Consider the following 23170-nt stretch of genomic DNA (forward strand, 5'->3'; position numbering starts at 1 on the left):
CAAGAAACTTTGTGCCATCCAGGTTTTGGTTTCTTCCAGGCAGGATAAAAGTGGCCTGAATGAGAAAATGTATTTTTTGCGCAGTGGGATAATAAATAATAAAATGCTGCTGTAAAGAAAAAAATCCCCAGCAAAAGTCCATTTTGATTATTCTGCGAATGAGATTGATCCCGACCTGCACAATTTCCGAATCTTTCAATTCCATCCTGTTAAAATAAGCGCTCCCACAAAAACCACTGGTCCAATTTTATCTTTAATTATACAACACTTGACATCATTGAAACAGCACGTAAAAATATATTCAAATTCATCTTCCTTAAAAAAGACATTCAGGATATGAAAAAAAGTCTGAAAAACCCAGCTAGCTGGCTGTTACATACGACATTGGCAACGTAAATCGCAAGTCCATCCAAAACAACAAGAGACACTATTTTATGTTAACAACGGACAGAGGGCAATGACAGAGTATTTACTGAACATTAAATCATGAATGTGGATCACAAAATGTGGTCATCCAATACAGTACATCATCTCTTGGCATATGTTACAGCAGTGAAGAAGTATAAAGCCGCTTTGGCACATTTGTAGTCACATTTCTATTGCACTTAAGATATTTTAAAAGAGCAACGTTCTCATTTTCATTTACAGTATATCTAAAATTTAAGTCATGCTGCTGTGGTTTGTCGGGCAACACGGAGAAACTAATGAGCGCTTTACCTCTTCAATCTGCCAAACGGGGCAAATCAGCTGAACGACGAACCAAAATGAGAGAACCCTGCAAAACAATGGTGGTTTTATGATTTCCGCAAAATCCAGCACGTGACGGTCAATCTCATCGCCCGCATGTTCAAATTGATATAAATACAATTGTGCTTTTCCGTTTACTGTTTGTTTGAGCACAAGCTTTTCCAAATACTCTAACGACAACCAAAAAAAAAAAAAAAAGAAGTTATCGGGCAGTAGTTTAAAGGCATGGCTTTATTTGCAGGGAGCAATGAAGGTAAAATAGTGGCTACGGTATCTTCTGTCACTGAGGCGGAGACAAAAGGAGCAAAAGACTTTCTAACACATGGGCCAGTAATCAGACTTTTGATTTTTGCTCCGGAGGTCACCATCAATTTGAAAATACAGTTAAAACTTAATTAGGCCCATGACCTCGTTTGTCACTTGAGCTGTTCATAAAACCGAGGTCATGTTTCCCACTGAAATGAATGGAAATGCCATTTTCCCGTGCCAAGATTTCTTTTTTTTTTAAACAGTGTGAAGTTAAAAATAAATATAATCCATTATAGATATATGTGAAAACACACTCAAAAGAAATTAACCTTAAAAAAAAAAACACGGTAACTATTTATTGCTTGCTAACTTTAACAAAGGAGGAGAAAAGGGGAAGAACGACCACAGCGTCTTCATTGAAAAAGTCGCCCTCCATAAATAAAAACATTGTTTTTTTTTTTTGGTGTGTCTTTGCTTTCTAAATCATTGCTTGAATTTGGTAAACTGGTCCAAACTTGTCTTTGTCTGTTCCAAAAATGTCATAAAATGGTACGTCATATCGTCATTTACTATAAAAGATTAATTTGACATTTCTTTTGAAAACATTTTTCTTCCATGTAATTTTTTGATTGTCTCCCTCACATTATCACCAGCAAGCTCTTTGTCAAGAGCAAAACTAGTACAAAAATTCAGTGCCGACCTTGCTTTGCATGATGCACACAGACTGGCTACACAACGAGCTTTGTTTTAACATTACTATAGCAGCTTCTGTTTTCTTCGCAGCCATTCCAATTGTAAATACTTTGTCTACTTGTTTAGCAAAAGGTCAAAGTGTCACCATGGAACCTACTGACGCATACATTCATAACGCGACTGCTTCTGGCATTTGCGATCGGGTGAATGTACTGTCTGTAGTTGGAACTTCCACGACAACAGGCGTGGAAGGCTATTTTGACATGATTCAACCGACATTAAGCGTTCATTCTCTTAAAGAGACGCTACATACCTTTAAATAAAATATATTGTAAATAATATTTTCTGATGAAAATAAAAGAACTTTTTAGACTTTGTTTGGGCGACCGCGTCCATCGGTTGTCAATGGATGATCGAGAATGCTAATAATGGCTGTGTAGCACGAGAAGGAGGATAACATATCCATCCATCCGCTCATCCATAAAGACCGTTCGTATATCAAAAATTGTACATAGAGATAATTTTTCTATGGATATTTAGTGCAAAGCCCAAATAGTTCATAAAAATGGAGATTCATAACTCAAGGTCCACTGTATTCTGATTCAGTTGGAAAAGGATTATGATGGAAGGATTGGAGGTCAACATTCTCACCTGTTAGAAAACAGTTCATTATACAGAAGTTACATGTACTGACTGGAACACAATTTGGTAGTGGAAAAGTGCTTAAACATTTGATAGCAGCAAGGGCAATAAAATCAAATATGGAGTTTGCTTCCATTCTCTTCTGAGCATTCATGAAGTCTTCAAGCGTTACATACAAGAATCTGTAATTATTGTAACTTCTGTACTACAACTGCTACTGAATCATGATATTAGTCATGAGGGGAGTTCAAAGTGAGGCTAGGATGATGAAATCTTTTGCCAGAACTGGTCGCATGTGAGTGAGGCATTAAGTGAATGGCTGCACAGTGATCATGTATGTCGCGACAGGGTTATGAGAGAATGTTGACCAAGAGTTGTGTTGATTAAATGGGGCCAGCTGGTTCGCTCCTTGCCCGTACTGAAGGAAGCTTTTCCTTTCCGACACTGAGGATTGGTGGTGGGTTTAGTGCGCAGGATGAAAAAGCAGAAGGTAGCCATCAATTACTTTTCTGGGAGGCTACTGTATAACTGGCTAAGTTTGGCATTGTTGTGGGGGGGGGGGGGGGGGGCATTTACAGGTGTTTAAGGAAGTCAAAAGTTAAAAAATTAAATAAACAAACAACAACAACCAAAAAAAAACCCTGTGTGATCGCTTCTGCAGACCTGCGGCTCATAAAGTGAAGTGGCCATAACATGTACATACCAATATTTGGTTTTATGGCTACATTTATCTGTTGCGGTCTCTAGTCAGATGTGCTTTGTCGTCCGGAAATTACGTTCAGTGATTACACTTTGTTTTCCTTGAGTTTGTCACTTATTTGAAGGTAATGTAGAAATGCGGAACTGATAATGGAGAAAACACAGATAATGGGGAACACAGAAGTTTAGCTTCAGCTTTGGGGAACAATAACCTCCCTATGGCTGAAGGTATCAAAAAAGCACCGTCACATAAACCGAGACTCCACAGATGAAAGCCTCGGTTGTCAAAACCTGGCATGCGGGTTGACAATGACACCGTCTGCAGAAAGATCTTTCACAGGAAAGTCGCTCTTGTTGCAGGTTTCGTGGTCACTGCTTTCACAGCTGCTTTGAGGTGACTCCGGGGGAGGCTTGTACAAGATGCTGGCCAGCAAGAAGAAGATTGTCCCCAAAACCTGAAAGCAACACCGAAGTCGACTCAGCCACATTCCCACCAACTAGTCTAATTTAGTATAACTGTACCGTATTTTCCGCACTATCAGGCGCTTTGGAGTTTAAGGCACACCTTCAATGAATGGCCTATTTTAAAACTGTTTTCATATATAGGGCGCACCGCATTAAAAAAGCACATAGAATAAACGCAGTAGACGCATCCACGAGATGGAGCTACACAAAAGGGAATACAATAAAATAAAATACAGCTTTATTTATACAGCGCTTTCACAACCACTGTAGCTATAACAAAACGCTTTACAGAACATTTAAAATACATATTTAAGGCGCATCGGATTATAAGGCTCACTGTCAGCTTTTGAGAAAATGGGAATGCTTTTAGGTGCGCCTCATAGTGCGGAAAATACGGTACGTGTGTGTGTTTTTATATATATATATATATATATATATAGAGAGAGAGAGAGAGAGAGAGATCTAGATAGATAGATATACATATATAGATCTAGATCTACCTGTATATACAATATATATAGATAGATAGATAGAGACCATTTATGATGGAAATGTAAAATTTCACCACACAACATATGAATTAAAAATGATCATGTCACACTCAATGCCCCATCAGATGACACAGTCTTTCTAATATTTATTGTTTGCGCTTGTCATTGTTAATCTCATAAACTCCAGTGCATGAGAAGTGGGATTCTCCAAGTCGGAAAAGGTTTGCCCAGTTAAAAACACACGATTGGCCAGCTAAAATGTATCCAGTCTTGTGAGTGTTAGAGTTGAGTTCAGATGCATTCTACATATAAATGATTCACAGGTAATCGAAGAAAATTCAGAGCACCGATGTCTAACATTTACGTACCTTATAAAGAATGCCAGCGAAGAGCGTGTATCGGCTCATGGCCGTGTTCCGATAGAGGTAGCATGAGCCCTGCTCTCCACACTTATCCTGCCATAGTAAGCAGGAAATATCAATCATGGAGCCAAATGCGATGGGTCCAGGAATACCACCTGCGAGGAAACAGAAATTGACATCTGACTGATGTGAGTCAAAAATCACATAGTTGCATTTAAAGAGTTTAAAGCAAGACTACAGTATGTGGTCACTAAATCTTAAAAAAAGCAGCTTCCAAATGATCGGGCTGCTACACTGGGTTATATTAAGTAGAAGAACAAATGTCATTGCTATGGTTACAGACCGGATGACCACCTCCCACGTTGTTTTTTGTGCCATGTTCAGCATTGACGTAACTGTTGGGTGCTGCGATTTGACACGATATAGCCGTTCAGGATACACAATCACTGGATTCTAATACCATTTTCACGTTAGCAAAAGCAGGTTCACAACTGATCATGACTGAAAAAAAGTAATTCTACTTGGAGAACTATAGGGAAGCCCAGACACAAAAAAAAAACAAAACGTTCTTTCTGACTCCATTAAAGTAAACATGAATCTTACCAAATGTGCGTACCACAATCCACTGGATGCCTAGTCCAAAGGATCTCTGACTGTCTGGAACACACCTAAAAGAGTACAATACTGGTTATAATCATTACAAACCCCCCAATAGTATGATGCAGTCCGGGTCTACACGCCGGAAGACTACACCTCCAAAACAGCATTTGCGACTTGTGTAAGGCAAATCAAAATCGACAGTTTCCTTGGAAGAATGCAATATTTGATGAACTTACCTGAGTGTGGCAGTGAGTGCCGGGATGCTACAGAGGAAGGTGAAGAAGATGATGATGAAGAAAAACGAGAGGAAGGCTGACATGTGCTGGCAGCTGCTGCCACACTTTCCTGCCGTAGCAAATCCATTTTGGTCCAAAGAGCCATTAGCCGACACCACGCAGCTGCATCCAGAGTACACCTAGGTGCATGCCACAGGATGTTATGTGAGGCACTGGATCATCCTCCCTTTCTTTTTTTTGTGTGCGTGTTACCACTAAACACAGTAATTTGCACTCTCTTCATGCATTTTCAACAATACTTCACCCGTTCAGGGTCACTTTTAACTCTTTGATTCCACAAGACGTACTTGGACGTCTTTTTAAAATTAGGCCCCGCCTACCAAGGACGCACTTGTACGTCTAAGTCTTTTTTTTTTTTGCGTCATAGAGAGGAGGAGGGTCTGATGCAATCTGTGAATGAAAATAAGCCGTTTGCATTGTAAATCATGTAAAAAAGCGACCAGTAGGTGGCAGTGGTGCCCCACATGATTGAAATGAATGCTTTTACAAAAAGCTATTTTTCTCAGTTTTTTGCCTAGGAATCGCCATTTCCATGAAACTTAGCCATTTTGTAATGCCGAATGCTGAAGAATGGAAAAAGATAGAAACAATTTTTTTCTCCTGAAAGAAGAGAGTCCAAACCATATAGCATTAGAACCAAATATTCTGTAGGTCTTGCAAGATCAGTCAAAATCCAGTAAAACGCTGGGATTGAGGGGGTTGCTCCAGTGAAAATGGCTGAGATTGAATGAGCTAATGATGTCACACCAACAAAAAGTGAATTCATACATATTTCCCAATCATCTGCCATTTTGGAACAACATTTATTTGTTCTGGCTGTCACTTATATGCCACTGGTGCAGAGAGATACATTTTTCCCAGTCAATAAATCAGTAATTTTCAGACCGATTACCGTATTTACCTGCACTATAAGGCGCACCTCAAAGCATTCAATTTTCTCAAAAGCCGACAGTGCGCCTCGTAATCCGATGCGCCTTATATATGCTTCAATATTGTGATTTCTTGTAAGTAGTATTTGAAATTGCCTGTCCAGCGCTTTGTTACAGTTGCAGCGGTTGCGAAAGCTCTACATAAATAAAGATGTATTGTATTGTATTCCCTTTAGTGTCGCTCCATCTAGTGGATGCATAATGTGAGTGCAGCCACTGTTGTAGCTTCTATTTTGTGCGCCTTATAATGTGGTGCATATGTGGTGTATATATGAAAACAATTTTAATATTGATGTACCTTTTTGCCCGTGGAGTCTTCTGTGTGGTTGATGGAGGTACAGCCAGCATGGCAGGGGGAGTAATACATGACGTTATCAGCACCACAAACGGGGTTATACAGCTCCCAGGCACAGCTACAACCTTCATTGCAGCCCACTGTCAAGCTCTCCGTCACAGAAGAGCTGCTGAAGGAATTACCCAGCAGCCAGGATGGAACAGGAAGAGAAGGTTAGATGGCGCTTCCTAAACTATAAATTCAACGGCACTGAAAAAAAATGAGTGTGTTGAATTTACTCATTTGTACTTTTTCAAATGGTTGCACAAAATACAAACTCAATTCCAATGAAGTTGGGACTTTGTCTTACACATAAAGACAAACAGAATACAATAATATGTAAATCACTAGAGTCTGGAGAAATGACTGCATGTAAGCGGCAAGGCCAAAAACCAACATTGGCGGCACTGCATAAAAAACTGACATCAATGTGCCAAGGATTTCATCACATAGCCTCAGGAACACTTCAGAAAACCGTCTGTCGTTAAATACAGTTGGGTGCTACATCCGTAAGTGCAACTTAAAACTCTGCAAAGCACAAGCCATTCATCAACAACACCCAAAAATGCCACCGGCTTCTCCGGGCCTGAGTTCATCTCAGTGATCTGCCGGACCTAACCGTTACCAGATGATTACCTGTTTCCTGCCCCGAGATGATTAGGTCGGTCATAAAGTTGCTGGAACTGGTCCATTGGGTTTTTGAGCGGCAACCGGTATGGGGTAGTGATTCCGGCCAAGGGCACATTCGGACAGTGGATGAGAAAGATGAAAATGGCGATCAGACTGACAGTGGCACAGATCATGCAGAAACGAATGATGCCTCGGCAGCGTAGGTTCAGTTTCTTTACGATATAGCCCCCCAGGAAAGTACCCCCGCCTCCTGCTGGTACAACCATGTAACCTGGAAAAATGGACAAAGGAAAAAACAAAGAATTATACAATAGTTTATATCTATAAAATGAATTCTACTGCTATGCTTATACTGTATTAAATTCCCAGCGACCATGGCAATGACCAGGGAATGAGAGAAGCCCCCCCCCCACCGGTCCATGAGTTGGGAGGTCAGAAAACGGGACACTGAGAAGGAGCATGCAGTCGCGCCCACCCACACCCCCACATAGGTCCCAAAGACAAATGGCTGGCATACAAGTAAATCTCACTTTTCACATTTTCACAAGGACAAGCAGTATTGAACCCTAAAAATCTTAGTTGTTCCTTAATACAGTAATGCGTATATAACTCACCGAACCAAGTGGCAGCTTCAGATGCACTGAGGCTGAATTGAGACTCTAAGAATTTGGGACCAAATGTTGACATGCCAGCAATGAGAGTGGCCTCTGTAGCACCAGCCAAGCACAAAAACAAGAAGGTGGGATTCTTTAGGAGCAGCAGCACAGATCTGGAACATAGGGTGGGGGATTGGATGTTTGATACCACTTTTTTCCAGACTGATACCAGATGTTTTCGATCTTTGAGCACTTACCGATACCAAGGAACTGATACCACAAGTGATTTTGATACACAAAATAGCTATTGAACCAATGACAGATATTTTTAAAGACCTTTCGCTTATTTCTGACAAAAGGCAAAATAGTCACTTTGCCATAGAGAATTGAAGTCCAAAATAAAACACAAACAACTAACTAAATTTAGGATTCATTCGTAATAAATTAAGCGAATCCCTGAAGCGTATTCCTTGTTGAAAATATATTGCAATATAGTGCAAAATAATACAGGTTCACCTGTTAACTGTTTTGTATGACACTATGAAGTTGGAAAAATATGGCTGTGCGATACGGCTGAAAATTTGATCACAATTTAAGTATTTTGGAACAGCCAATATAATTTTTTAACCTATTCAAAATAACAAAAATGGATTAAAAAAATCCGCCCAGAGGAAAAAAAAAATACCATTCTCAGTCCATAAATAAGTACGTGCATGACGTACCGCAATGGAGAACGTCATCACACCACTCACAGGGAGTTAGCAAATAACCATATAATGTTCACAGCAGCACACTAATAATGCATTCTAAGCATTGATTTAGACATATACTCATAGAAATCACATCTGAATGGGAAATTGAGAGAATGGACACGGATGGAATTCAAAAAATAAAAAATAAAATGAGCCAGCCATGAAAAAACTGCGCTAGCAGATAACCAATTTTGGAAGCAACACACTCCTAATGCACTCTAAGCATTAATATAAACCCTATAAACATACATCCTTAATACAGAAATTTCCTCTTAAGGGGCACGTGAAAGGATTGACATGGACACAGTTCACTTCTGAAAATCTTCCGTCAGCCATATATGCCATTTAGTTCCTGATAGTAAAGCGGCTACTAAAAGGGCCCCTTTGTTATCGGTGAGTGCCGTGCCGTCGCGAGTGTTGTGTTTCTTAGTGAACTGCATGGCAGATTAAGGCCCAGCTAATTGAATTACTTCATTTTAATTAAAACCGGCTGCTCTAATCCCAACAGCTCTGAGCTATTTTTGGTATGGTTTCATTACTATGGTACTACATTGAATGATATGTCATGTTACATAATGTGCCCTGCTTAATCACTGTGGATTATCTAATGTTAAACCTCGAAGCGGTCTGTAAAACCGCAAATGTTTGAATGCAATTTTTTTTCCCTGACTTGTTAATATTGTGTGCAATTTCTTTTGGAGTTCTCCAAACACAGGTGATTATTTCTTTCAAGATAATAAATCCACACCCGGCCAAATTGTGTTTTACCATACATGCATAACATGGGCAAAATGTCAAACACATGCCAAAGCAGCAGATGGCGCTATGACTCCCGATAGTTTTGCCCATCAGGAGCCATGAAAAGTTAATTTAGTAAAAAAAAGTTCCAGTAACAACTCCACTCAAACGCAATAGATCACAGACCTTTTCCAAGGTTCAAATGTTTAAGGAAAGGCCCAGAAAATGTCCCCAATGAAAATGGGGGTTCTGTGGTCAGATTTATGTGATACTGTGTATTTGTCTGTGCTTCCGTATATTAGTTTCAGATTCACTCTGACGAATTTAAGATGATAAAATTTGTACTCTGAGGTCACTGGGAGGATAACCGTGTGACTCATACAGTGAGAAGAGAAAATATTCTTGGTTTATTATTATTCCACAAAGTATCTGGGAAATAGTTTTTTAATTTGGACGACATTTCAGTAACATACAAACCAAAAACATTTATGTTTACATCTGGATCTGACCATTTTCAAAAACCACAGAGTTAAGCCATGCTTACCTTGGCATGTCTTTGACTGATTTGCCAAACTGAGGGTCCGAAGCTGTGGTGTGACTGCCATCTTTGAGCTGGTGGGCCTCAGACACCCGCGTGGCCTTGTGCTCCTGAGAACCTGGAGGAGGACCAAGTGAGATGGGACCAAAGAAAAACAGAATCAAATTCAATGATGTTACATAAGATAACAAAGCTATCTCTCACTATTTTATGTTATGTATTATTTTAAACAATCATTTGAACATGCAAAAAATTCAATTTCAATACATTAGCCATTTATCTCAACTGTATACTATATATATATATATATATATATAAAATACGTGTACCAATTATGAGTACCTGGCAGCTGTCTTGGATAGCCCAGGATGGGAAACGCCACCAACAGAGCTGCTGCTCCTCCGAGTAGGAAGCCAATCCACCAAGCACCAACCCAAAGAGGGTTCTCTGGGGTCATCTCTGTCCTGTCACCCACCACACATTCATCCATATGCTAATTATAGTGAGCATTATTTTAGAATGTATTGAGATTTTGCATTTTTAGCAACACAAAAAGTGAGTCAAGACGCAAACCCGAACTTGAGAAATGACTTAATTGCTAGCCTCCAGTTTAGTTGTTGTCAATCTTTTGACAATGGATCACATAAAAAATACTTTTCTCATGACCAATGTCAAAATAGAGGGCTATAATAGGCCTAAGTGTTCATAAAAAAACACAAGCTATGTTTTATTCATAAAAAAATTAACATTACTGTACTGTATTACATTATTCTTGTAAGCCACTGTGACAACATTCACAGTTGGAACATTAAAACTGTGCTTTTAAGGGGAGGTTAACCCCAAACTTTTCTTTACAATAATATATTGCATGCGCGTTCTGTAGTCTAAACACTGCATTCTGATTCATATTACGTTTGTGGAATACGAGTTATACAGCGAAATCCACACGTTTTTAGCCATCTCAGAGGGCAGCCATTTTAGCACTTTCTGTTGGTGGAAATTGACCTGCAGTCGCTTGGGGCTCAGGTAACGACCAATCACAGCTCACCTGTCTTCTGAAGCTTATCCATGATTGGTTGTTCCCTGAACCCTCAACAACGGTGATGTCACTTTCAGTTGACAGCATGTGGCAAAATGGCCGCCCCCTGAGATGGACGAAAACCTACATAAAAATTGTACCTGCAAAGTAAATAGAGTTAAGTAGCAGTTATGAAAATGTATCACACTCCAAAGTTCAACCCAAGTGATGTATATTTTGGGCAGGGACCACACTTTCAGAAACATGACACTTAAGTCCACCATGCTCCTTCCTGACCAAATTGAAAAAAAACAAAAACAAAAAAAACATGATATCACCGAGGGTGTAGTCGTTTGTTCTTCCCTGCAGACAGGGTGGGTTCAGTTCAGTGTGAATGTGAAAGTGAAAGTGTTCTAGCGCTGTGTTGTCCAGTGATTAGATGCCAACAAGTCTCGTCAAAGTCAGCGGGGAACAGCGCCTCCTTTCTTCAACGCTGAACAAAATAAGTCGTCATAGAAATGGATGGATTCATCCGTCCATCTGCTTCATCTATTTTTTCATTCACACTCTGCGTTGACATAAACCAAACCCATGATTTTTTGTGCAGTCATGTGAATGGGTACCCCCGTCAATGACTTTCTAAACACCATGTCATTTCTATTTCTCTTATTTTACAGAAAAATACACTGTCAAATAATTATTTAAGAATGCAACTCTCCCAAAACACACACATACTGTTAAGTAAACTCACGTGAGGTGGATCTCAGTGTTAATGTTGAGGAAGTAACCCCCAAGTAGGTAACCTGCTGCTGGACCCACAATGGCTGCAGTATAAAAGATCCCTGTGGGACAGAGAATGAAAGCATGGGTGTGTCACTTCAGGAACTTTCTCTTTCCTTTTTCGTAACAAGAACTCAGTTTGTGACAAAGGGTCATTTTTCTCCGTTGCTGTGTTTTTCTGCTCAAAAATGGATCAGGTTCCATAAAGGATTATGATACATGATACTGCTTTGGTCTTGTCATCACACAAATTACACACAACATACAGTGAAACTCCTCGACAACGAAATCATGTTTGCAGCAAGAAATATTTCACAACAGGGGTTTTTTCACTGTAGCAAATTTGATCTCAGATGTAAACACGCACGCACGCACGCACGCACACACACACACACAAATGAAAGTGTCCTCTTTATTTTTATTCCAATAGTGCACAAGTATGAGCATACACATATAGTCAGTGTAGAAAGAAAAAAAGGGAAAGAAATTGCGAAATTTACGATCAGCATTCACTTTCACTTACATCAATTTCTTGGAAAATGTCTTATTTTGCTTCCTTCTTCTTTCATTTTGATCACTTTTACCCTCTCTTCCGGCGTCAGAGCTCTTCTTCTCTTAGCTGCTTGACATCCAAAGGTCTGTTTTGTAGCCATTTTAGCAATGCAACGTTCTTGCATCGTTATTGTTAGTTTCAGATGCACTGAAACTAACAATAACAAATACTTGCTGGACTACTGCGCATGTGTAAACCAGTGTGGCGGTTGCTGTTTCCGAACGAAGCAGTAGAGGTCGCTGTTGGATTAGACTTCATTGTAGTGAATCTCGTTGCGAGGCAAGAGCAGAGAAAAATATTTTGTATAACACAACAGGGGGAGTTTTTGTTGTATGGGGGGCAGGATAGTGGGAACGGTGTTCATGCATGAAGATTTTTTTCACACTAGGGGGTATTTTCGCCCATGTAGGTTTCGTTGTAGAGGAGTTTCACTGTACAACAGCCAGCCAGTTGGTCATTAATCCATTATGTTTCACATGATCCGCAAATTTGTTGTAGTTTTAGTAATTGCCACTTGAAAATGTTGGATGCTAGGCAAATTCCATCCCCCTTGTGCTGTATTTAAAATTGCAAAACGTGACTCACCAGTGTAAACAGGCCCGTAGTTTGACTTGACATTCTCATCCAGATACGTGACACCCAGCGTGTAAAGGGGTGTAGCGCCCACACCGTGGAGAAATTGTCCCAGCATGAACACAAATCGATAGCTGGACAATCCCCCGCCCTCTTGGTCCTGGCAAGGGCTGGTCCGGTTGGCAGAGCACATTCCACTTTGCTTGGACAGACTGACCCGGTAAGGTGGCGTGGTGAAGTGAGGCAAGGCGAAGACCAGAGAACCCAGAGCCATGAGAAGCACTCCCCAACCCAGCCAGCGAGGCTTGTGGCCCGTCCCGCCAAAGTAGCTGACAAAGGCCAGGCAAATGCACGCCGCGATGTCATAGGAGCTGGCAATGAGCCCCGCTTGGTAGCTTCGCAGGTCGAAGCGCCTCTCTATGGTTGTCACCACGGTGTTGATGAAGCCATTGATGATCATCCCTTGGAGGAAAGAGGCCACGCACAGGAAAAACAAGACCCAACGGGGAGTGTTGAAGACTTGGACAGCTTTGGGTGTCAGAGCCCCCCAGCCGCAAAGCTGATTTGAGTCTGTGGGGATTTGATTCAACCTAATCTGTGACTCTGAGCAAAGGCTGCTTTGTGCCCCATAGATTTGTCCTGGAAAGGTGGAAACTCCAGTGAGAATGGATGGCCGAACGGGAGCATTGGTGCGTCTGGCCCCCGAGTCTACGAGGCTGTCTATGTGAGAGTCCACGGGGCTCGGGTCATCCAGAGACGGATCCCTGCTCAGAGGGGGGCCTCGTAGGTCAAGGAGCTCCCGCCTGGAGCTGAAGGAGGCATCAGAATTGAGCATTGAGGGTTTTGGGCTGCAGATGGGGTAAGAATGGGGACACTGCTTGGCAATGACAAGATACACTACTTGTGAAACAGCTTAATCCAAGGGGGGCACACTGAAATGTTCCAAGGTTCTAATCCAGCTGGTCTCTGCAATTAAAAAAGTACTTCTTTCTTGTGTACTGCAGTCCATGCATCCACACTTTCTGAGTGCTTCCTAAGGCTGTTCTGGTGCTTTATAAGGCAAAACGACTGGTTGAATCATGGCCTCCTACAGAGGGACGACAAAATTTTTTTATTAAAACGTCACCATAACTGTATATAGTCACAGTACAGTTTCCTATCCCTTTTGATGGTCAAGGAGCATATTTGGGGCCAAAATGATCGCTTTTCCACTGCTATGAATCAGCTTGAGGCATGGCTTTTTGGGGACGCCTGTTTTCCCCTTAAATAATACAATGACCAAATGCATCAGGTGGAAAACAAGACCTGTTTACAAAGAACAAATTTCATTTTTTTTTCTGGGCATGTGACTGTTACTCAAGGTAGGTAAACAAATTATTTTGAAGAGGAGACTGTCTGCAGCAAAGAAAATGGAGCGGCAGCAAAGTTTAAACTGTGGAGTATTTTACTGCACACAGCAAGCGGGTGAGGGCAGATTAGCATATGTGTTCGATTTTTGAACTTATAAATGTTGATGGAATGACACACCTCATTGACCAACAGGTCTTTCTTGGGAAGTTGTTCATCCAATCAAACACAGTAGAACATGACCAAACATATGTGAAGGAATGTGCACATCTGTTGTATTACACTTGTTCAACACATTTTTTTTTGAAAAAATTGAAAATACGACTGAGTAAATGTTTGCATTAGTCAATCATTTCTAGAAAAATAAATCAATAAAACCCTCCTCTCCTGCTGAAATATTTGTCTGTGCTCTGTACATGGTATCTTCCATTCTGCTCCTAGAAAGACATATGTACAATATTTAATGCAATTTATAATCAATATGTGAAAAATAGCTCATCAAGCATGATGTGACCTTGGAAAAATAAAATGCTCAATAAGGAGGCAGGCCAACACTCCATCCAGCCATCTTCTCTAGCGCTCACCGTGTTCAAGGATCGAGGAGAGCTGGAGCGTATGCGAGCTGCCTACACCCTGAAGTTTGGTCGCCAGTCACCACTAACCATTCGCATTCATTCACAACTCACACCATCACTAATGGGAACCGAACCCAAGCTGCCTGCGTGGTGAGCGAGTGAGCCACTATACCGAGATAAGTAAGCGTTATAAAATGAGCAACCTAAAAGGTTTTGAGTAGAGCTGACAAATATAAAATTGATTGTTTAAGAATGTCCTCAAAAACACAAGAGTTGCTAATTATAAAAGATTGTGAGTTACAGCCTCCTACCTCTACTCCGACATGTCACAATCAAGAGGTCTGCAAAAAGGTCTGCGGAAGAACGAAAGGAAAAGATGAAAGTAAAACAACTTCTAAGACCATCTCAGAAAGCCTCTTATAAAGTAGTGCTGAGGCAGCACACCAGGACACGCCCATAAGGGTGGGTGGGGGGAGGGAGGCATGCTTGCTCTGGTGCGACATAAACCACCTGCGAGACTCTACTTTCCTCCCATTATGTCTCAGCGGGTCCATCGTGATTCAATTCACAAAACATAATGTCATTCAAAACTCCATTTTCTGTACTATTTAACCTCACGCAGGTTGCAGGTGAGCCGGAGCCTATCCCGGCTGACCTCAGCCCAGAGGCGGAGTACATCCAGAACCAGTTGCCAATCAATCGCAGGTCACACATACACACGGCCAACCATCTACGCAGTCACTGAGAGGCAACTGAACTGCATGCAGCCAAATTAGGCGAATGCTGCACCGATCCATGACTACAGTACAAACATTCACAAAGTTTTCATTTGCATCCTCGGGAGGTCTTTCCTGCTCTCTGGTAAACAAAGGCTTCTGAAGAAGCAAAGGACATGCCCCAAGGTTATGCTTGGCAGGAGCAGCAAATTCAGTTTGGCTCCGTTCAAACTGAAGGGCTTAACATTCACATGACACCCTAAAAATGCCTGTCAAAATCAATATGTTGTTTTATCAAACCATCCAGGTTCTAGAACTGCTTATCTCATTGAGAGTTAGGGGTGAGCTGCAGGCCATTCAATGAGCTAAAATTTTGACTCCGCCCTACAATAGACTCGTCGCCAGCCTATCGCACGGCATTTAAAGACAGACAACTATACCCACTGACATTCAAACCGTCACTGAGCGGGAACTGAAGTTGAGTAAACCACAACACGCCGGTGACCTTAAGCTGCTTCCTCAAAAACTGTGGTGTTGTTTCCAAAAGAAGCACAGTCAACCGAAGAATTTGTCCCTTTTTTTTCTCTTTATGATTCTTAATGTTATGTCACTCTATGACACTATACCTCTGATCATAATAACTACAGTACCACCTCGCGATGGAGAACCGTGAGACAATCAATGCACAGTCGCACAAAATAACACTACTGCATAAAAAACAATGCATAATTGTACATTATGAGAGAAAAGCGTTACAGGAAGTAATTGACAGTCATGAAACGGTTTCATGGGAAATTTACCAACAGACTGATATTGTATGCTGCACAGATATGAATAAAACCGTTTTGATATGAGTGTCGTGTACGTGTGTGTGTGCGCGCGCGCGCGCAATAACGGTGACTAGCCTTTAGTTTCTTATTCTGCTCGTGAGTCAGTGCTAACCATTGCTAGCATGGCTAAAGGAAACCCCAAAGTTTGTTTGTATAAAGTAATATCGATAATCATAAAAAAAAGCTGAATACTGTACCTTAATTTTGAATGTGGGTATCTCCTCTTAATTCGATGTCTCTCTCAAAACCCAATTATGTTCCTTCGCTTTTAACACAGCTTGAGAAGCTGCCTTTGTTGGTGTCTTATTGTTTTATTGTATCTTAATTATATATTTGTAGATTTATTTGTGTATACGGCGCTTTGTTTCGGCTGCGGTTGTTCATAAAACAAATTGTCCTTTCCACTTGACTTTCTATAACATGTTTGTGTTCTTTGCTCTTTAGTCAAATAAAAGCTTTGTTCTTGTGCTTCCTGTTGGACTTACTTCACAAACACATCAAACAACTACTTTGAGTCAAGGACTGGTGTTTTTTTTTGTTTTTTTTGTAATTACCAACCTTTGTTCTGCTTTTTCATGCAAATTATTTCCCTCATGAATTTAAGGTATTTTTTATTTGTCCAATATTTTCAGATGCTGACATCAATGAAATCAATAATGTGAATTCATTTAACTAAAAACATGCACCGGTTTCCTTGCAGTGCTGTGAGTGTTTCTATGAATATGTGCTAATTTTGTTCTGTGTGTAACACTGGTGTCTTGAGACACAGGGAACTTGGTTCAGATCCCAGTCAGGCCAGAGAATGGATAACAATGCGAGTGGTTTACATCGTGAAGGGCATCCAGGGTGAAAACTGCGCCAAACATATCATGCGAGTGACTCGCTGTGGCGACCCCTGATGGGAAAAAGCCCCCAGTCACCTCTAAGATGTTAAGTTTTGCAAAGACAGAATTGTTTGATGTGTTTGTGTGTTTGAATGTGCGTATGCAACATAGCAGCCGTACTCAAGTAAACCGGGGCCAAGAGCCCGTAGTACAACCTGGTCTGGTCACCAGGAGACAAAAAAAAAAGCCATTCACACTTATGGACAATTTAGAATGTGCAACTTAAGTGTCTGTTTTCTCTTCGGGGGGCAGGCCAAGCTACCTTGGGCGAACTCATGCAAGCACAGGGAGAACATGCAAACTCCACATTGGGAGTGTTAGGGTTATGGTTAGGATTAGGGTTAGGAGTTAGGGGTTAGGTTAGGGTAGTCCACTGCTGTCCACTGTCTTTCCTCCCACCGTAGTCACAGTGAAGCCAAGCGCTATATACGCTTCATCATATTTTACTCGTTTTCGCTTTTGGTAGACCTCTTTTCTCCGTTTCTCTCTCCGTCTGTCTACTTCGTGTCTACACTTCCTACTCATACTCTGTGCCGTGTACAAAGCGCGCATGCTCAGTGTGCATAGGTCTCAGGGGTTCGACGGAGCCTCCGCCATACAATTAAATATAAAAACTATTTGAAATTTAATTTACTTTTTTTCTGTGTTTAATAAATGTGTTTTTAATGTCTTGAATTAGAAAAAAATCATACTTTCATTTTTCACTAATGAAGGGTTCGGTGAATGTGCATGTGAACTGGTTGGGTTCGGTACCTCTAACAAGGTTAACAACCACTGCTTTTGGGGTTAGGGTTTGGGGGTTCGGGTTATGATAGGGTTAGGGTAGGGTCGGAGTACGGTTAGTTTTAGGGTAGGGTTAGGTTCAGGTTAGGGTAGGGTCGGGTTAGCGTTCGGTTCTGGGTGAGGGTTGATTTTAGGGTTAGGTTAGGGGTTAGGGTTAGGGTAGGGTTAAATTTGAGTTTAGTTTTAGGGCTTAGTTAGGGTTGAGGGTTAGAGTTAGGTTTTTGAAAATCAATCAGTCAATCACCTACAGCGCTTTCTGACTTAAGTGTTTATAGCGCTCATAGCCTTTTTCAACCTGTGCAAGATGGAGCAATACAGTGCAGAGATGAGGCAATCAACCGACCCTTCCAGAGGCAGAATCTATCAACTGATATTACTTCACCTTTTACCGTAGTAACATTTCAGTACTGGTACTGAGCTACCGTATTTTCTGCACTGTAAGGCGCACCTATTTTCTCATCTCTTTCCTCTATTCCATATCATGCTCACTCCAGTAGGCGCGAGTCAAAGGAATGGAGTAGTACGAATGAATAGTTCCAAATCATTTTTATTAGAATGTTACTCCTTGTGAACAGACGCTTAAGGCATCTACTTCTACTGAGCAATTCACTAAACTATCAACAACAAAAACAGATTCTACCCCTAATGCTGGCAAAGCTGCCGAGTAACAAGTAATCCTCTCTGACCCACCAAGCAGATCTGATTACTCGTCAGATGTTATGCAATCTTACACTGAGCAAAAATCAATCCAGAGTATTTCAGAAAGTTCTTATATAACATGGTCAGCATCTTACTGTTGTGATGTTTCATTGTAAGTCGTGAAGTGCTTTTTACACTTGCACAGAAAATAAGAATATTTCAAAGCGTAAAAACGGAGGGACACCTGTGACCCAACGCACGACACGGTGATAATTGCTACAGCAACAGAACATTTTAAAAAAAATTAGAAACAGACTTGGACAATGATTCTTTCACATACCAGTAGAGGGAGCCCATAGGTTAAGAACCACTGCTCTGCAGTGTAGCTTTTTTCCTGTTCTTCCTGGTGACTGTTGATACTATCACTGTTGTGCTACAGCAGTGTTTTTCAAACTTTTTTGAGCCAAGGCACACTTCTGTCATTGAAAAAATCCCGCGGCACACCACTAGCTGAAAATGTGACACCCCCCCTAATTTGATCAATTAACGTGTTATATTGTTACTATGACCGTTTTTAAGATTGAAAAATGACGTTATAACAGCTTGAATTGGAATGAGCACAAAGCAAAAAGTATTTAAAAATCTTTCACATTTATAGTTTCTGTCGTCCTGCATTCATGCGGCACAAATTCGCTGTTGCTGTCCTCTAGCGGTATGGGAGTGTACTACACGATTAGTTTCTGGGCAATAGACCACGCAGGCAGACAAATTGGATATTACTGTATACCGCGGCACACCTGACAGGTTTGAAAAACGCTGTGCTACAGTACAGAACACAAAGCAGCAGATTGATGTGCTTTTACACAGGTTCAAGGGGACCAACATTTTTGAGACACACCAATTTTTATCAAGGGCTTGGACGAAATAAAAACCCCAAATCATTTCTCCTTAAATAATTCCCACTTTTACACAATTGTACGCTTCCAACTTTTCATACCTGTCAACTCATACGGTTTAGCCATAGTTCATACGGATTTGGTGGTGAATCTTACGTATATGGCCGTATCGCACAAATCATACGGATTCTGAAATTTTCCCCTAACAGGTAGTTCCGTTTGCTTTTGCCCAGAATGGTGCCAGTCTACTCGAATGCTTTCATTTCCGGTAACTTTCCAGTAAATCACGTGGTTCCTAGTTGAAAACAGCAGAGTATTAATTGCATACTTCGGTTGTTTACAAGCAAGTTCTACAAGGAAACAAATCTCCGAAAAACGCTTGCACCAGAAACACTGACAGCATTATTGCAGTGCAAAGTAATTATGAATGGATGCTGTAACTTCGAGCCGATGGGTCAGCATTCGGAGTTGGTGAAAAAAGTAACGCAGGAATACAACTCTGAATACAGTAATGCCACTAAGTAGAATGATGATTAGACATTAACCAGACATTGTATTATGGAGATCTACAATAAATATCATTGAAAATTTCGTGGATTTTTGTCTGCCGTTATTTTGACATGTAAAATGCTTTGGTATGTTATAAGGATTTTTTGCTCTTTATAAGGATTTTTTTGGTAGTTTATACAGGTTGGCGCTCTGAAAAGTTGACAGATATGAACTTTGTGTGAGCAGTTTGGGAAAGGCTCTTTTTTGTTCTCTTGCACACAAAGCAAGATCAATAAGCATGCTCGGATGAGTTTGTTGGGGAGGAACAACCCCAACCATGCGGGAGACAACCTGAAGAACCACTTCATTGGGTTCAACATAAATCATCTTTCACTTAAATAGACAGAAAGACAGGCATATTGTTTTAACATTATTAGATAGATAGATAAATGGTTATTTTATCTATCATCAGAAAAATAGATGGTTAGTGTACTGTATCTATTTATCTATCTATCCATCCATCCATCATATTGAAATAATATGTCTTGCTCTCAGATGATAATGCTCATCGTAAAGCTTAGATTCGCCATTACGAACAAAAACTACGAGCATTGATAAAAACGGGTGCAATAAACATAACGATCTGGGTCCAGGTCTTGGTCTCTGTGAGCCCGTCACCCCCTGCAAGGGGGAACCACCCTCACGTCTGCGATCATGCGGTGACAAAGGTAGCATCATGCATAAAAACACGCGGTAGTAGCGATTATTTTTCCAGCGGCTGTCAGCAAGATAAAACAAACAACTGCGTTCTAATGAATATCTTCGCTGGAGGAAGGAATCGCGTTAACAGTTGTGATGGAACATGCCTGAATTGGTGATGTGTTTTAATCCTAATAGCGTTTATTTTACAGTCGTCACCGGATTACTAAACATTCCTTTTGTTCGGCGTTGTCGCGAAACCCGGTTCAGGTTTGCATGCTCGATGCATGTCTGGTGCGTCTAACCGTGCACCTCTCGGCAGCTTCCGCACCATGGTGCATGGAACGCCTGTTTTTTTTTCTCCTTCCAAATGAACGGCGCTTACCTTGAAAAGAATCTTCATATACACCCTTCCTCGTGTCACCACGTCTGGTTTCCTGAGAGAAATATGACAAGTGCAAGTGCTGCATGCTGATAACAGCGGCGCTGGGACGAAATAAGCACGTTGCCGCCTCGCGAGACTGTCAATATGGCCGGAACTTGACACTGACACCGTGACAATCAAAACGGAGCCGAATCAGTAGTGCAAAATACATTTTAAATTTATTAGAGGTTGCCTCTTTTGTTTCCATTGGGGGAGGGGGGGGGGTGAATTATAAATAAAGTTTTACTGGGTTTTACATTCGCTGTCTTAAACCTGTCCACTATAAACAATCACTTGGCATTTTTAACTGACAGCCGTTAACAGGCAATGGCGGAGCTCGACTTTTCTCCTTAGAGTTAGTTGCCAAGGGTTACCAAGGCCATCACAGGGGGGGGGGGGGGGCTCCACAAAACAAAAATTTGGAAACACTTTATCGACAATCAACATCCGTTTTTATACTGAACCCAAACGCTGTACAAATACACATTTAAAATAAATTGTTGCTATTTTTTAAGCCTTAATAATGGCATTATGCTTTTCACTCTTTCAATACATTTTTCAAAATGAAATTGTCCAATTATATCCCAGGTAGCTTGAATTTTCATTCAAACCATTGATATCATCAGAAGCCTTTTTCAAGAGCCATAATGTAAATAAACAAACAAATAAATAAATAAACAAAACACCCACTGTCATTTATTTTAATTTATAATGTTAAATAGGTATATTGGCACCGCTTAGAGCCACTTTAATGTCATTAGATCTCCACTTACAGCCGACAAAATGTCAGGGCAAACAGATCACTTTTATATTGAAACCCTTCACGTAGCTAGTGTCAATAATCCTCCATTTGCTGTTGTATGCATTTTTGAACAGTAGAGGGTGCTAAATGATTATGTATAACAACAACGTGTGCTCAATAAAACTCATTTTTCAATTTCTAGGAGTCTTTCACGTCACGCTGTTGACAGTAACACTTGTGCCCGTGTTATGCCTTTTTAACGTGTTATTTTTGTACAGACATAGATTTTAGAGATTGTAGAGACAGTGAGGTTGTTTCTAGTCATATGCAAACATTTTTGCTTGTATTGCTATAAAATTATTGTGACTGTGTGACACCCAAACAAATGTAGGCAGTCATTACTTGAGACATTAATCCACAATTAATCCACATGATAATTGACACGTTAATCAATTATTAAAAGGAACATTAGTTACAGGCTTACAGCCCTAATCAAGAGACGTATCGAATATCGGAGCGCCGCACACCCCTAATTTCTAAAATTTTTGATGAACAGTTAATAGTTTACTATTGAGATTCCAAACTGTAAATCATTGGATTTCGACTGCGTTTTCCAATTTCCACTTCGCCGCAACCCACTTTTTAAAAAATGTACATTAGTTAAAAGCAGTTACAAAAATTTTAAATTGATGGAATATATGGAAAACAGAATTTTTAAACATAAAGACTTTCATCTCCAAAGTGCCTGTCAGACACCTTTCAGAAAACCTCAAATCTCAGACCGTTCCACGCGGAGGCCGCCACGCATTTGAACCAGTGCATGTTCTCCCCGTGCTTGTATGGCTTTTCTCTGGTATCCTCCCACATTCCCCAAAACATGCATGTTAGGAGATTAGGTCCAGGTCCAGGGTGTACCCCACCTTTCACTTAGGTAAAACGAGATCAGCTCCAGCTCTGCATTGTCCACAGTATCAGCGACAGAAAGCAGATGACTGTCTGGAAGGACATTAACCCCTATGGTCAGTAGAGAAAAACGATGTGTCATGTTGACTCAATACGTACATCTGACTAAAAACTCTAGGTTACATTCAAAAGCGACATCTCTGGCTAATGAATTGTCTGAAAGCAGTTTATTGCTCAATTCATAGAAATCGTTTGTGGTTTCAAGCCTATTTTTCTAAAATGATTTCACTCTATTATTATTATTGCGTGATTGACATTCTCATCAGCAACTAAGAAGCCGCAATGCTTCAATTCTCAATTCAGTATTGCCTTCTGAGAAGAAGATCCTCTGTGTGCATTATACGGCGGCAATAATATGCCATGTAAAATTGAAGGATTCCTTTCCACGAAACAATTGTGCTCGGTAGTGATAGATGCCCCGGTCTGCAGATGCAGACATCCGGCACCTTTTATAGGGCCATTTTCCGTGAGAGTTGAGTGATGTCACATGAAATGAAA

The 23170-nt window shown here is 40.8% G+C and overlaps 1 protein-coding gene across 5 annotated transcripts; it reads right to left on the minus strand.

Annotated features, from left to right (window-relative positions):
* Window positions 1–234: 234 nt before the first annotated feature.
* On the minus strand, window positions 235–21079 carry slco4a1 (solute carrier organic anion transporter family, member 4A1). 5 transcript variants are annotated; one of them, XM_086106828.1, is made up of 13 exons: window positions 20929–21079; window positions 12698–13772; window positions 11531–11621; window positions 10104–10225; window positions 9768–9879; window positions 7752–7906; window positions 7144–7408; window positions 6594–6634; window positions 6472–6491; window positions 5185–5363; window positions 4952–5016; window positions 4355–4503; window positions 235–3485 (listed from the first exon to the last, which is right to left on the minus strand). In XM_086106828.1, the coding sequence occupies exons 2-13, from the start codon at window positions 13518–13520 to the stop codon at window positions 3315–3317; spliced, it is 2193 nt and encodes a 730-aa protein (XP_085962954.1). In that variant the 5' UTR covers window positions 13521–13772; window positions 20929–21079; the 3' UTR covers window positions 235–3314. The 5 variants fall into 5 exon arrangements, with proteins under 5 accessions (XP_085962954.1, XP_085962945.1, XP_085962937.1 ...); XM_086106819.1 differs by having other exon boundaries at window positions 6594–6637; XM_086106811.1 differs by having other exon boundaries at window positions 6472–6634.
* Window positions 21080–23170: the final 2091 nt, after the last annotated feature.

This window comes from Hippocampus guttulatus, chromosome 1, assembly GCF_054856545.1.
Source record: "Hippocampus guttulatus isolate MCC_2025c chromosome 1, RoL_Hgut_1.0, whole genome shotgun sequence".
Classification (NCBI taxonomy): Eukaryota; Metazoa; Chordata; class Actinopteri; order Syngnathiformes; family Syngnathidae; genus Hippocampus; species Hippocampus guttulatus.

What these genes read in the sequence shown, in the direction of transcription:
- slco4a1 (XM_086106796.1), bottom strand. Translation starts at nt 13,520, where the DNA reads ATGCTCAATTCTGATGCCTCCTTCAGCTCCAGGCGGGAGCTCCTTGAC. An exon ending in AACACTGAGATCCACCTCAC is followed by an intron (nt 10,226 to 11,530) that starts GTGAGTTTACTT and finishes GGTGGGTGACAG; the next exon opens with GACAGAGATGACCCCAGAGA. An exon ending in AAGACTCCACGGGCAAAAAG is followed by an intron (nt 5,364 to 6,471) that starts GTACATCAATAT and finishes GCATGCACCTAG; the next exon opens with GTGTACTCTGGATGCAGCTG.